The sequence below is a fragment of the Lampris incognitus genome, chromosome 7 (genome assembly GCF_029633865.1).
Source record: "Lampris incognitus isolate fLamInc1 chromosome 7, fLamInc1.hap2, whole genome shotgun sequence".
NCBI classification, from domain to species: Eukaryota; Metazoa; Chordata; class Actinopteri; order Lampriformes; family Lampridae; genus Lampris; species Lampris incognitus.
In genome coordinates this window covers 47185174-47197231 of record NC_079217.1, presented here as the reverse complement: position 1 = coordinate 47197231, position 12058 = coordinate 47185174, and the positions used below count along the sequence as shown (strand labels likewise).

At 43.4% G+C, this 12058-nt stretch overlaps 1 protein-coding gene across 5 annotated transcripts in view; it reads right to left on the bottom strand.

Moving 5' to 3' along the window:
• dscamb (Down syndrome cell adhesion molecule b) overlaps window positions 1–12058 on the bottom strand; it is a 270710-nt gene that overhangs the window by 67463 nt on the left and 191189 nt on the right. For all 5 annotated transcript variants that reach the window (XM_056283107.1, XM_056283106.1, XM_056283111.1 and 2 more), the window contains one exon: window positions 10959–11138. In XM_056283107.1, the coding sequence (XP_056139082.1) occupies window positions 10959–11138 (180 nt within the window). The remainder of the gene's footprint in view (window positions 1–10958; window positions 11139–12058) is intronic.

Genomic DNA, 12058 nt, shown 5'->3' with positions numbered 1-12058 from the left:
CACTGAAAAACTGTAATGAGGTGTCAATTTGCAACATTCCTGTAACAAAAAAGTAACATTCAGGGGTGGTTGTCACTAAAAACCCCAAGAACAGCGTTACCTTAAATTACAACTCACTGATTGATAGATTAAAACTTAACTTTAATATGTGGTTAAAAAGAGATTTGTCATTGAAAGGGCATACCCTTATATCCAAGGCTAAGGGAACATCCAGGCTTATATACATTGCTTCATCTGTATTTTTGGATGACAAAACCGCTAACGCCACTGATTTTCTATAGAAAATTAATGTTTCATAATTTTTTAATATTTTATAATTTTACAATTTTCTATAGAAAAATCGAGTCCACTATATCAGGAAATCTGTAGTTGTCAACTCTATTAAGAATGGTGGTTTAGATTTTCTGGAGTTTTCTTCTATGAATTATACTCTGAAAATCAACTGTTTAAAGTAGTTCTTGTCTAACAGCTCATCCATGTGGAACATTATCCCTAGAACTGTCTTCAATAAGGTTGGGGGTCTTCCCTTCTTGTTAATGTGTAATTATCAAATTGACGAACGCCTCTTAAACTATCAGCCTGTCATAAGCAAGTCTTACTGGCATGGAAACTGATTTACAAGCACAACTTTTCTCCACACCGTTACTATATATGGAATAACTGCAATAGCACAAGAGTATTTTCTTTAGCAACTGGTTTGATAGACATATTCTATTGGTAGGACAACTGCTGAACTCTCAAGGTTATCTCATGACATATGACGAGTTTCTTGTACATTTTAATTTTCCTGTAACACCCAAAGAATTTGCTGTAGTGATGGCAGCTATCCCCAGTGGTTCAATCTCCTTATTTTAAGGTACTCAATATTCTTCCTTTATTCCTTTAGTATATCCAAATGAAACAATGTGTGGAAGGGTTTGCTTCACCGAAGCCATAAAAAACAGTATTCTTTTTCATAGGGAGTTTACCGTTTACCACTTCTCCATATGTTGTAGCTTACTGGTCCCAGCTTGATCAGAATATTCCATGGGGAAAAATGTGTACATTATCTCATAGATATCTTCTACAAACAAAGTAAAGGAGGTTAAAAGGATTCACAGGTGTTATCCAGTTAAGCAATTTCTTTCTAAATATGTGAGCGATATAAATAAATTATGCTCATTTTGGTCTCTCCATCCAGAAACAATGTCACATATCTTTTGGTACTGCCGGTATACGAAAAAACTATGGCAAGACATATCAATACTCATTAGAGAGAAGCTATTGGACAACTTTGAGTTATTTTTATAAATATATTTTGTTTGGTTTTCATACGCAGGATTAGAATTTACAAAAAGTGTTTTTGTGATTAACCTCATTCTCTTTCTGGCAAAATTGCAGGTTCTCTAAAAGGACTCCTTTTTACAGTGTTTTCACAAAGGACTTGGAAGACTACATGGACACAATATCATTAAGTTACAATAAGAAGGCTGTGAAAACAAAGACTTTATTTAATGACTTTTTGTTATGGGAACAGAATTGATAGCCCTGCTGGGTATATTTTGGTCATTTTTCTTTTCTTCACTTATTTTACTGTATCTATTTTTCACCCCCTGGCATTTTTGTTCTTGATTGTTCTTATAATGTTTGTAAGTTCATAAATGTTGCTATTAAAAAAAACAAAAACATCACATGCCGGTGCTACTAGTGAAGCACCTCTATTTCCTTGAATAAATGATAAAACAAAATAAAATCACATTTTCTGGCTGCATTTCTAACAAACTGAGCATCTTAAATGAGGCGGTGGTCTAATAACACATGGTCCACATAATACATTTAGCTAGTAATGTGGGAAAAAAACCCTTGTGTTTCAAATTACTTTTGCCTGGTGGACACTGCGTTTTCTTTTTCTTTTTTTGGTCTAAAATAAACCGAACTCTTTCTTTGCTCGATGCACTTGGTTCATCACTGAAGTGCAACGATGTTTGGAGCAGAAGACCAAGGGTGCTGTGATGAACCTATCAAGGGGAAAGTGAAGAAACCAATAATCTTGTACACCATTAATGCATTTTACAAATCAAAAACTATGAAAATGATGAAATGGTACGGAGTTGATTAATATGCCATAATATGTACAAAGTTAAATGCAGTTTCAACATTTTTTTTCCTTCTCACTTGTAAAAACAGTTGATTTTTATTGAAATTTAGTTTAGCTCTGCCATCTGACCACAGTTTGATTAATTGATATAAAACATGGTATGACTGCTCCAAATAGGCTGTCTGATGACCTCAGCAACTGTCTTAGTGATCATGTAATCATAAGCTCTGTTATAAGCTGAAATACAGAGAAGAGGTTACAGGTTAAGAGGAGAGGTGATGATTAGCAAGCAGCAGTATGGTTTCATGCCATGAAGGAACACATGCCATGAAAGATCAAGATGATTAGCGAGCAGCAGCGGGTTTCATGCCACGAAAGAGCACTACAGATGTGATGTTAGCTTTGAGAATGTTGATTGAGAAGTATAGAGAAGGCCAGAAGGAGTTACATTGTGTCTTTGTGGATTTAGAGAAAGCATATGACAGGGTGCCAAGAGAGAAGGTATGGTATTATTGTATGAGGAAGTTGGGAGTTGCAGAGAAACATGTAGGAGTGGTGCAGGATATGTATGAGGGCAGTGTGACAGTGGTGAGGTGTGCGGTTGGAAAGACAGATTGGTTCAAGGTGGAGGTGGGATTACATCAAGGATCAGCTCTGAGCCCTTTCTTGTTCGCAATGGTGATGGACAGGTTGACGGACGAGATCAGGCAGGAGTCTCCGTGGACTATGATGTTTGCGGATGACATTGTGATCTGTAGTGAGAGTAGGTTGCAGATGGAGAAGAGCCTGGAGAGGTGGAGGTATGCACTGGAGAAAAGAGGAATGAAAGTCAGTAGGAGCAAGATGGAATACATATGTGTGAATGAGAGAGAAGGATGCAAGGAGTAGATGAAGGCGTATGCATTTAAATACGTGGGGTCAACTGTACAAAGTAAAAGGGAGTGCAGAAGACAGGGGAAGAAGAGAGTGCAGGCAGGGTGGAGTAGGTGGAGAAGAGTGTCAGGAGTGATTTGCAACAGAAGGGTACCAGCAAGAGTTAAAGGGAAGATTTACAAGATGGTTGTGGGACCAGATTTATTCAATTCAATACAATTCAATTCAATTCATTTTATTGTCATTAAAAACAATGTGCAGGCACATGTTTAAAATGAAATAAGGGCTGCGGCTTTGCCAAACAGTGCAAGACAGACACAGACAAACACAGCAAACACAATATAAGATATACACACATGAAGACCAAAAGCTAAAAATAAGTTAAAAAAGAGCACGAGTACAAATATTTAAAAATATCCACAGTCATTCAGTGGGTAGCCAGGTTCAGGTAGGCAACAGCTTGGGGAAAAAAGCTGTTTTTGAGCCTGGTAGTGCAGGCTCTGAGGCTCCTGTAGCACCTCCCAGAGCGCAGGGGGGAGAACAGTCCATGGTTGGGGTGGGTGGGATCTCTGCTGATGCTGAGACCCCTTCGAAGGCAGCGTTGTGATAAATGTCTTTTATGGCTGGGCGCTGGGTACCGGTGATTTGTTGGATCGCCTTGACAACCTGCTGCAGAGCTTTCTGGTCTACTGATGTGCAGTTGCCATACCACACTGAGATGCAGCTGGTCAGGATGCTCTCTATGGTGCTGTGGTATAAGTTGGTGAGACTTTTGGGGGATAGACAGGTGCTCCTCAGCCTCCTCAGGGAATGCAGACATTGTTGGACCTTTTTCACAAGGGCCTGGGTGTTTGATGTCCATGAAAGTTCCTCGCTGATGTGGACTCCAAGGAATTTAAAGCTGGAGACATGCTCCACTTTCACCCCATGGATGTATATGGGGGAGTGGCTATAGCTTCTAGACCTCCTGAAGTCCACAATCAGCTCCTTCGTCTTCTGCACATTGAGAACAAGATTGTTGGTAGTGCACCATGATGTGAGGTGCTGAATCTCGACCCTGTATGCCGTCTTGTCATTATTGGTAATACGGTCAATGACTGTGGTGTCATCCGCAAACTTAACTATTACATTTGAAGGGTGAGTTGGCAGCCAGTCGTGGGTGAAGAGGGAGAAAAGGAAGAGGCTCAGAACACAGCCTTGAGGGGCACCTGTGCTAAGGGTTAGGGTGGAGGAGGTGTGGTCACCTAACCTAACAGACTGAGGTCTGTTGGTTAGGAAGCCCAGGGTCCAGTTAGAGGGGGAGGGGTTGAGGCCAAGGGAGAGGAGTTTGGTGGTTAGTTTAGCAGGGATGATAGTGTTGAAGGCAGAGCTATAATCTATAAACAGCATCCGGATGTATGTGTTGTTAAGTTCAAGGTGGGTCAGAGCAAAGTGTAGGGCAGTGGCAATGGCATCCTCCGTAGACCTTTTGGGACGGTAGGCAAACTGATTTGGGTCAAACGTGGGGTTGATAATGTTTTTGATGTGAGCCAGAACCAGTCTTTCAAAGCACTTCATGGCAATGGGGGTGAGTGCTATGGGTCGGTAGTCATTCAGACATGTCAGTGTTGATTTCTTGGGGACGGGAATGATAGAAGTGGTCTTAAAGCGTGCCGGAACTATAGATTGGGACAGTGAGAGGTTAAATATAGTTGTGAAGACCTCAGCCAGCTGATTGGTGCATTCCCGGAGGACCCGACCCGGTATGCCATCCAGTCCGGCGGGCTTCCGTGTGTTCACTCTGCGCAATGATTCTCTGACCTCTGTGATCGATAGAGAGAGCAACCGGTTTTCTGGGTGGCTGGGGATTTTTGTAGCTGGGTCAGCATTGTCCTTGTCGAAGCGGGCATAGAAATGATTTAGCTTGTCTGGCAGGGACGCATCATGGACAGCGGGACCACTATTGGAGCTTATGTAGTCTGTGATAGACTGAATGCCTTGCCACATTCGCTGGGGATCGGAGTTGTTGTGAAAGTGGTCCTCTATTCATAGGGAATATTTATGTTTGGCTGTTCTGATGCCCCTTTTAAGGTTTGATCTGGCTGCACTGTTGGCCTCGCAGTTACCTGACTTGAACGCTGCATCCCGGGCTTTCAGCAGCTGCCAGACCTCACTGCTCATCCAGGGTTTCTGGTTTGGAAAGGTGCGGATTGATTTTTTTGTTGTTACACTCTCAGTGCAAAAGTTAATGTAGGACAGTATGGCAGATGTCTGTTCATTAATGCCTATATGGGAGCCATGGGTGGCTGAATGTGCGAAAGTACTCCAGTCTGTGTTGTCAAAACAGTCCTGGAGTTCAGAGACTGCTCCTTCTGGCCAGACAGTGATTGTCTTTACTGCTGGCTTGACCCGTTTTGTTAGGGGTTTGTAAGGTGGGACCAGGAACAGGCAGAGGTGGTCAGACTGCCCCAGGTGGGGGCAGGGAGTAGCTTTGTATGAGTCCTTAATGTTTTTATAGAGATGGTCCAGGGTGTTTTGTCCGCTAGTGGGGCAGGAGACATGCTGATGGAATTTGGGCAATACAGCCCTGAGGTTCGCCAGATTAAAATCACCACCTATGATAAAGGCATTGTCCGGGTGTTTGGTCTGTTGTCTGCTGATGGCACACTGCAGCTGTTTAAGTGCTACCTTAGCATTAACATGTGGGGGGATGTATACAGCGGCGATGGTAATGGCCGTTAGCTCCCTAGGCAGGTAAAAAGGCCTGCACTGAATCATAAGGAGCTCGAGATCAGCAGAGCAATGCCTTTCAATGACCTTTATATTGTTGCACCAAGAGTTATTGACATAAATACTCAAACCTCCTTCATGGATTTTGCTGGAGTCCGCTGTCCTGTCGGCAGGTACGGAAGGCTTTGTGGCCTGCTAGCTCGACTGCCGAGTTGGCTATGTTGCTGTTGAGCCAAGTCTCCGTAAACATCAGTAAACAGCAGTTCTCCAGCCTTTTCTGAGAGGATAGCCTTAGTCTTATCTCATCCATTTTGTTAGCTAACGATTGGACATTAGCCATGAAGATGAAACTTTGAAGGGAGCGCTACTTAGCTTAGCATGTAGCCCACCTCATTTCCCCCTCTTCTGTTTACGTTGCCAACGGGGGCAGCATTTCCAGCCTTCTCATGCACCGCATTCACTATAGCAGCTGTACCCTGTTCTATGCCTGCAGCCTGCATTTCAGACAGTTCTAGAGTTCTCCCGTGGTCCAGAAGTCCATTTAGTGTTATGTCAGGCTCTCACAGTGCCTTCCTGCAAAGCCTGGATGATGCGCAGCCCTGTATTAGTTGTGCTTTAATTTCAGAATCTATGTTTGTAAACTCAGTTCTTTGCTAGCATGCGTAGCCTGGTGTGGCAACTATCTAGATTTTCTCTTGGCTGCTGCGCTGCTTTTCCGAATATGTAGACTTGATACTGGACATTCATTTTGGGTGAAAAATATCCTGTAAGCTTCCGTTTCGTATCTGCATACTTGCCTGCCTCGACTGCCATAGTAACATAGATATCATGTACTCGTTCTCCTGCTAAGTGCAACAGCAATGCTTTGAGCCTAGCATCGCCAGTAATGTTCATTGTTATGGTATAATTTTCAAACCTTTGTACCCATTTTGTCCATCGTGGTCCAGTAGAACTGGGATCGCTTTCAGTATCAAAGTGGAGGAGAGCGACGTTGCCTGCGAGCGACAGGGTAACATTATTTTGGGAGTTAGCTTGTGTCCTTGTTAGCTTGGTCGGTGGTTTCCTCTTCTCTGTTTTTCTCCTCTCGATGGAATTTTGCTTCACAACACAGGTTTGATCCTCGTCGCCAGTGTGATGTTTTGTGCTTCTCATAACATCAATAAATGGACAGACAATGATTGGAGTGAATTATAATTCTTTAAGTCTCACAGTATTTACACATGGCAGGTGGCTTCCTGACTGCACATAAGTGACTACCTGGCTGGCTGCCATAGCCTCCTATCAGCAAGGGGCATACTTAGACTACAGCAAGTCACAAAGACTATATAGCTTGTAATGATCTGCTTGTGCACATTACACGAGCAACCTAATTTGATAGTTTTGCAATTCAAGTAATCAAGTACTTAGTTACTATTTCAAAGCGCAATCTCTTACCATTACTGTTAAAACATTATCGTATTTATATATACCATATGTATTGATGAGAGGTAGTGTCGCTGTTATTTCAGTTAAGGCTGAGTCCTAACCGCAGTGGCCTGGGTTCGAATCCGGCCCGGGCCCTTTGCTGTATGTCATCCTCTCTCTCCCCTGCCTTTCTTGTCTCTCTCTTGATGATCACTATTAAATAAAGGCGGAAAATGTAAAAAAAAAAAAACAGCACAGACCGGCGCGTTCATATAGGTGAACTAGGCAATTACTTAGGGCATCAATTTGGCAAGGTTGGCGAAATGTGGGCCAAGTATTCATGGGCAAAATCGTGGCGTAACCAATAGCAATAACTGCAGGCTTGCTAGGCTATGCATTTTGTAAGCACAATGAATTACTGAGGAATCATTCACGCTGAACTTGGAGCCGCCTTCCTCCCCCGCCTCCCGCCCCCAGCTCTCATCAGCCCATAGTAGTCTGACCTACTGTCACAAATTTTCTTCGAGAAATAAAATATGCAATGTGAGGAATCAGATAAGTAACTACTGCAGTATGTCTAAGCGACCAGAATTATATGGCTGTGAATATAAAAAGAGGAGACTATTGAAGGGGCCTGGCTAAGGTGATGTTACAGAGGCTAATCAACAACATCACTGAGTCAATGCTACCTGAATCACAGTGTGGGGTTTAGGAAAAACAGGAGTATGGTCAACATGATATTCACAGCTCAACAACTTCAGGATAAGTGCAGAGAACAACATCAGGACCTCTTCATGGCCTTTGTTGATCTCTCCAAGGCCTTAGACACTGTGAATATACGTAGAACTCTTATGGAATGTCCTTAAGTTTGGGTGCCCGACCAAATTGTCAACATCCTCCTTCAATTCCATGTTGGGATGACCGCTCGTGTGACGATGGGGTATCAAGAGTCTATGCCTGCCCCTGTATGCACAGGGGTAAGATAGGGGTGTGTGCTGCCGCCTGTACTGTTTGCCAATTTCCTCTTGTGTTTTACTCAGCTTCTCCACAAGGAGAATGAGGACAGCAGCAGTGTTGCAGTGGACTTCAGATTGGATGGAACCCTCTTTAACATCAGTAGGCTCTAAGCGACCATAAAACTGTTGAGAGAAAAGGTCCTTAAGCTGCAGTATGCAAATGACTGCTCTAGTGGATCACTCTCGACAGGACCTTGAAGCCGTCCTTGTTGTCAGAGCCTACAGCAGGATGGGGCTCTGTCAACAGCACCAAGACAGAAGTGGTCTGCCAATGGAGTTCCTGGTCCCCACACACATTGCCTGTCTTCACCATCAACCACAAACAACTTACAATAGTTCCGTCATTCAAATATTTGGGCATTATCCTCTTGAAGGACTGTGGCATTGACCATGAAATCCAAAACCTAATTAAACAAGCATCAGCTGCATTTGGGAGACTCCGGCACAGGGTCTTTCAGAACAAAAATCTCAATCTAGACACCTAGATTGCCATCTACCAAGCTGTCTGCATCACCACTCTCCTCTACAGCTGCGAAGCATGGGTCACCTACGACTGTCACATCAAGTCCCTAGAGCACTTCCACATAGGGTTCCTGTAGCGCATCCTGGGGCTCATCTAGCATGATAGTATGCCTCATACTTAAATATTAGCCAAGACCAACTATGGAAGTATTGAGGCCACAATCACCCAACACCAATTAGGATGGCTTGGGCACGTCATTAGGATGCCACAAAAATCGATTGCCCTGTGAAGCACTGCATGGCCAGTTCCACCATGGCCTACGCTCAGCAGGAGGGCAGAAGAAACGTTACAAAGACCAGCTGAAAACCTTGCTCAGGAAGTGCAGGTTTAGACCTGAGGATCTGGAGGATGCTGCTGCTAACCGTAACACCTGGTTGCAGCTCTGCCTAGAAGGGACTCATGCTGGAGGAGGAAAGAACAGCCAGGATACAGCAAAAGCAGTTCAGGAGAAACATAAATATTGAAATAAGAGCATGTATGGGCAACATTTAAGAGACTTAAGGGAAGGGTAAGGTCAGTGTATGTATTGAATTATTCCTCCTGTGTGATATGTACTTGGATTGCCGCTTCATTTTGGTTTTGTATTTTATTTTTGTTTATGTTGAGAAAAAAACAGAATCTCACCTACAGAACTGTTTTGTGTGTTTGTGTGTGTGTTTGTCTGATAGGTCAACAGCTGCCCCTGAGCCAAACCCGGGCTCTCTATCTCTCCCTCCCTCTCTCAGTCTTTCAGTCTGTGAAATTATACTGGTTTCTTTGGTGTGGTAGCATATATGAACGGATTCTAGTTTAAAATAAATTTCTCAGCAGTTCAGTTGAATTCTGTGTCCTTTTCTTTTGACCTTTTTTTACTCCATTATATGCCTATTATGTCTAGCAAGGTGCAATTGTGCATGTGGGACAAATGCAGTGTATCTCCACGTGCTATTTTGTTTGAAAGTATCCCTTTTTCGAGAGAAACTCTGGTCAAAAAATGGGATAATGAGACCTCAGCAACCCTGAGGCAATAATTTGGTTGGTTGTGAATTTGAAAATGCCTGCCTCTGTAAATAGCACCTCCAGTTAGTTTTCATGGTTGGGTAGAAAGAAGTTTGTCTGTTTTGTCTTAGGTGCCCTGACCGTAATAGTGGAGGACTTTAGACTCACAGCTCTACCTTGAAACAGATTGTGTTAATTTTTTAAATTTATTTTTGTTAAAATGAAAAAGATTTTGTGTTCGGATCGTGTAGCAGTCTATTCCGTTGTCTACCAACACGGGCATCTCCGGTTCGAATCCCCCTGGTACCTCTGGCTTGGTCGTCCCTACAGACACAACTGGCTGTCTCTGCAGGTGGGAAGCCGGATGTGGGTATGTGTCCTGGTTGCCACATTAGCGCCTCCTCTAGTCGTTCAGGGAACCTGTTTGGGGGGGGGGGGACTGGGGGGAATAGTGATATCCTCCCACGTGCTACAACCCCCTGGCGAAATGCCTCACTGTTAGGTGAAAAGAAGCTGCTGGCGACTCCACATGTAACGGAGGAGGCATGTGATCGTCTGCAGCCCTCCCTGGATTGACAGAGGGGCTGGAGCAGTGACCGGGACAGTTTGAAAGAGTGGGGTAATTGGCCCGAGAGTAATTGGGGAGAAAAACGGGGGGGGGGGGATTTTAAAAAAAAAAAGGAAAAACATTTGCTGCAAATTCAGCAAACATCTAGTACTTTGGATGGAATTCTTGCAGTTATCTTGTCTGAACCAAAGCTTCACCGGCATGGAACATTTAAGTTGTTGTTCATAAGACAGTACACAGATGAGCACCAGAGCCAGGCTCTGCCCCCTCTTCTCCCTAGTGTTATTTTATTGAAGTATGATAGGCTCCAGCATCCCCGCAACCCTGAGAGCAGGATAGGCAGTTTGGATAATGGATGGATGGATGGATGTCAATCCATTGTGTTTTTTGCCCTCTTCTAACCAAGTTTTGCACTTGAATTTCTCCACCCCTCTGTGAGTCTGACGAGTCTGAGGTCTGGCTATGTGAGATTAAGGCCATGGTGATGTTGCATGTATGGATTATGCATGATGTGGTATCAAGTTACTTTCAGGACCAGTTTGTTATTCCTGTTGGTGTCCAAAAAGGCAGCTCCTGAACCAATCTAAAGAAGCTGTAAATCACAGTCTCTCAACTCCAATCACCCTTGTCATGTTTTGATTGAACACAACACCAAAGCAGAATGGTTTGTAATATCCTGCCATACTAATGCTGCGGGGGGGGGGGTAGATTCATTGTAAAGGCTGCCCACAACTGCACTTAAGCAAATGATGAATACACATGCAGATAAAATAAATACAACAGATGAAATGGCTTCCTGTGAAATCTTACTCTTGACGGTGAGGTACATGGACTGGCTGACATCAGCTCCCACGTCGTTGCTGACCTTACACAGGTAGAAGCCACTGTCATCCTCCAATACATGTTTGATCAGCAGTGAGCCATTGCTTAGCAGCTGGATCCGAGAACCACTGTTAAGAAGGATTGGCTGAAACTGGGGGACCCCTGCACCTACAGCAGCAATCGATGGATGGAGGTGGAAAGGAGAAATGAATAAAAATCAACAGAGTCAAGTCAATTTTATTTGTATAGCCTATTATCATAAATTACAAATTTGCCTCAGTGGGCTTAAGAGAGAGTGAGAAGGATATATATGGAGGAAAACGGCTAGCGGAGATAAAAACAAAAGATGGATAAACCAAGACATTGCACTCTGTGTGAAAATAGATCAGGAACATTTATTCAGGAACATTTGCAACACAAGCACAAAGACATAACCAAAACTTACAAGAACACGTTTAACCAAACTACAAAAAAAAAAACATACAAAAACCTTCCACTTGTTGAAATCGTCAGCGTGTGTCCCGTGTGTGTCCAGCGTCTGTCTCTCTGTTTGCCATTGAGGGCGCCATCCATTGCCTGCTGATGTCTCTGACATGCAGCAAGTAGTTTGAATTTCTTTTGCTGCCTGGTTTTCAACTTTCCATATTGTGCTAGACGAGCCTTTTCCGTGAACTCAATCACATGTTTGAAAGTGGTCTCATCTAGATGCGATGTGAGTCTCTGTTGGATCTGCTCCTCTTTGACTTTCAAAGCATTGATGGTTAAAACTAGTTTCTCTCACCCATTCGTTCAACAGCTGGCTCTGTGCATTCTGGAGGATCTTGTTAGCTCAGTGGCCCTTGACCGAAGATTTCATTCACAGGCTCTTAAGTGTAATCCCGCTCTGTCTGCACCTGAGGCTGAATCTCAGGTGGTTCTTGTAGCCTGCCATCTTACGCGCTGTTTGCTCATACTCACAAACAAGTTTAAGGCAATTATCAGCGAAATGAGTCAAGATATCTTTATGCATGCTCAATAATCCAGGTAAGAAAATCACAGAAAGTTTCATCCCTTCATCTGGACGCAACATTTATTCAGAGAAACATTTC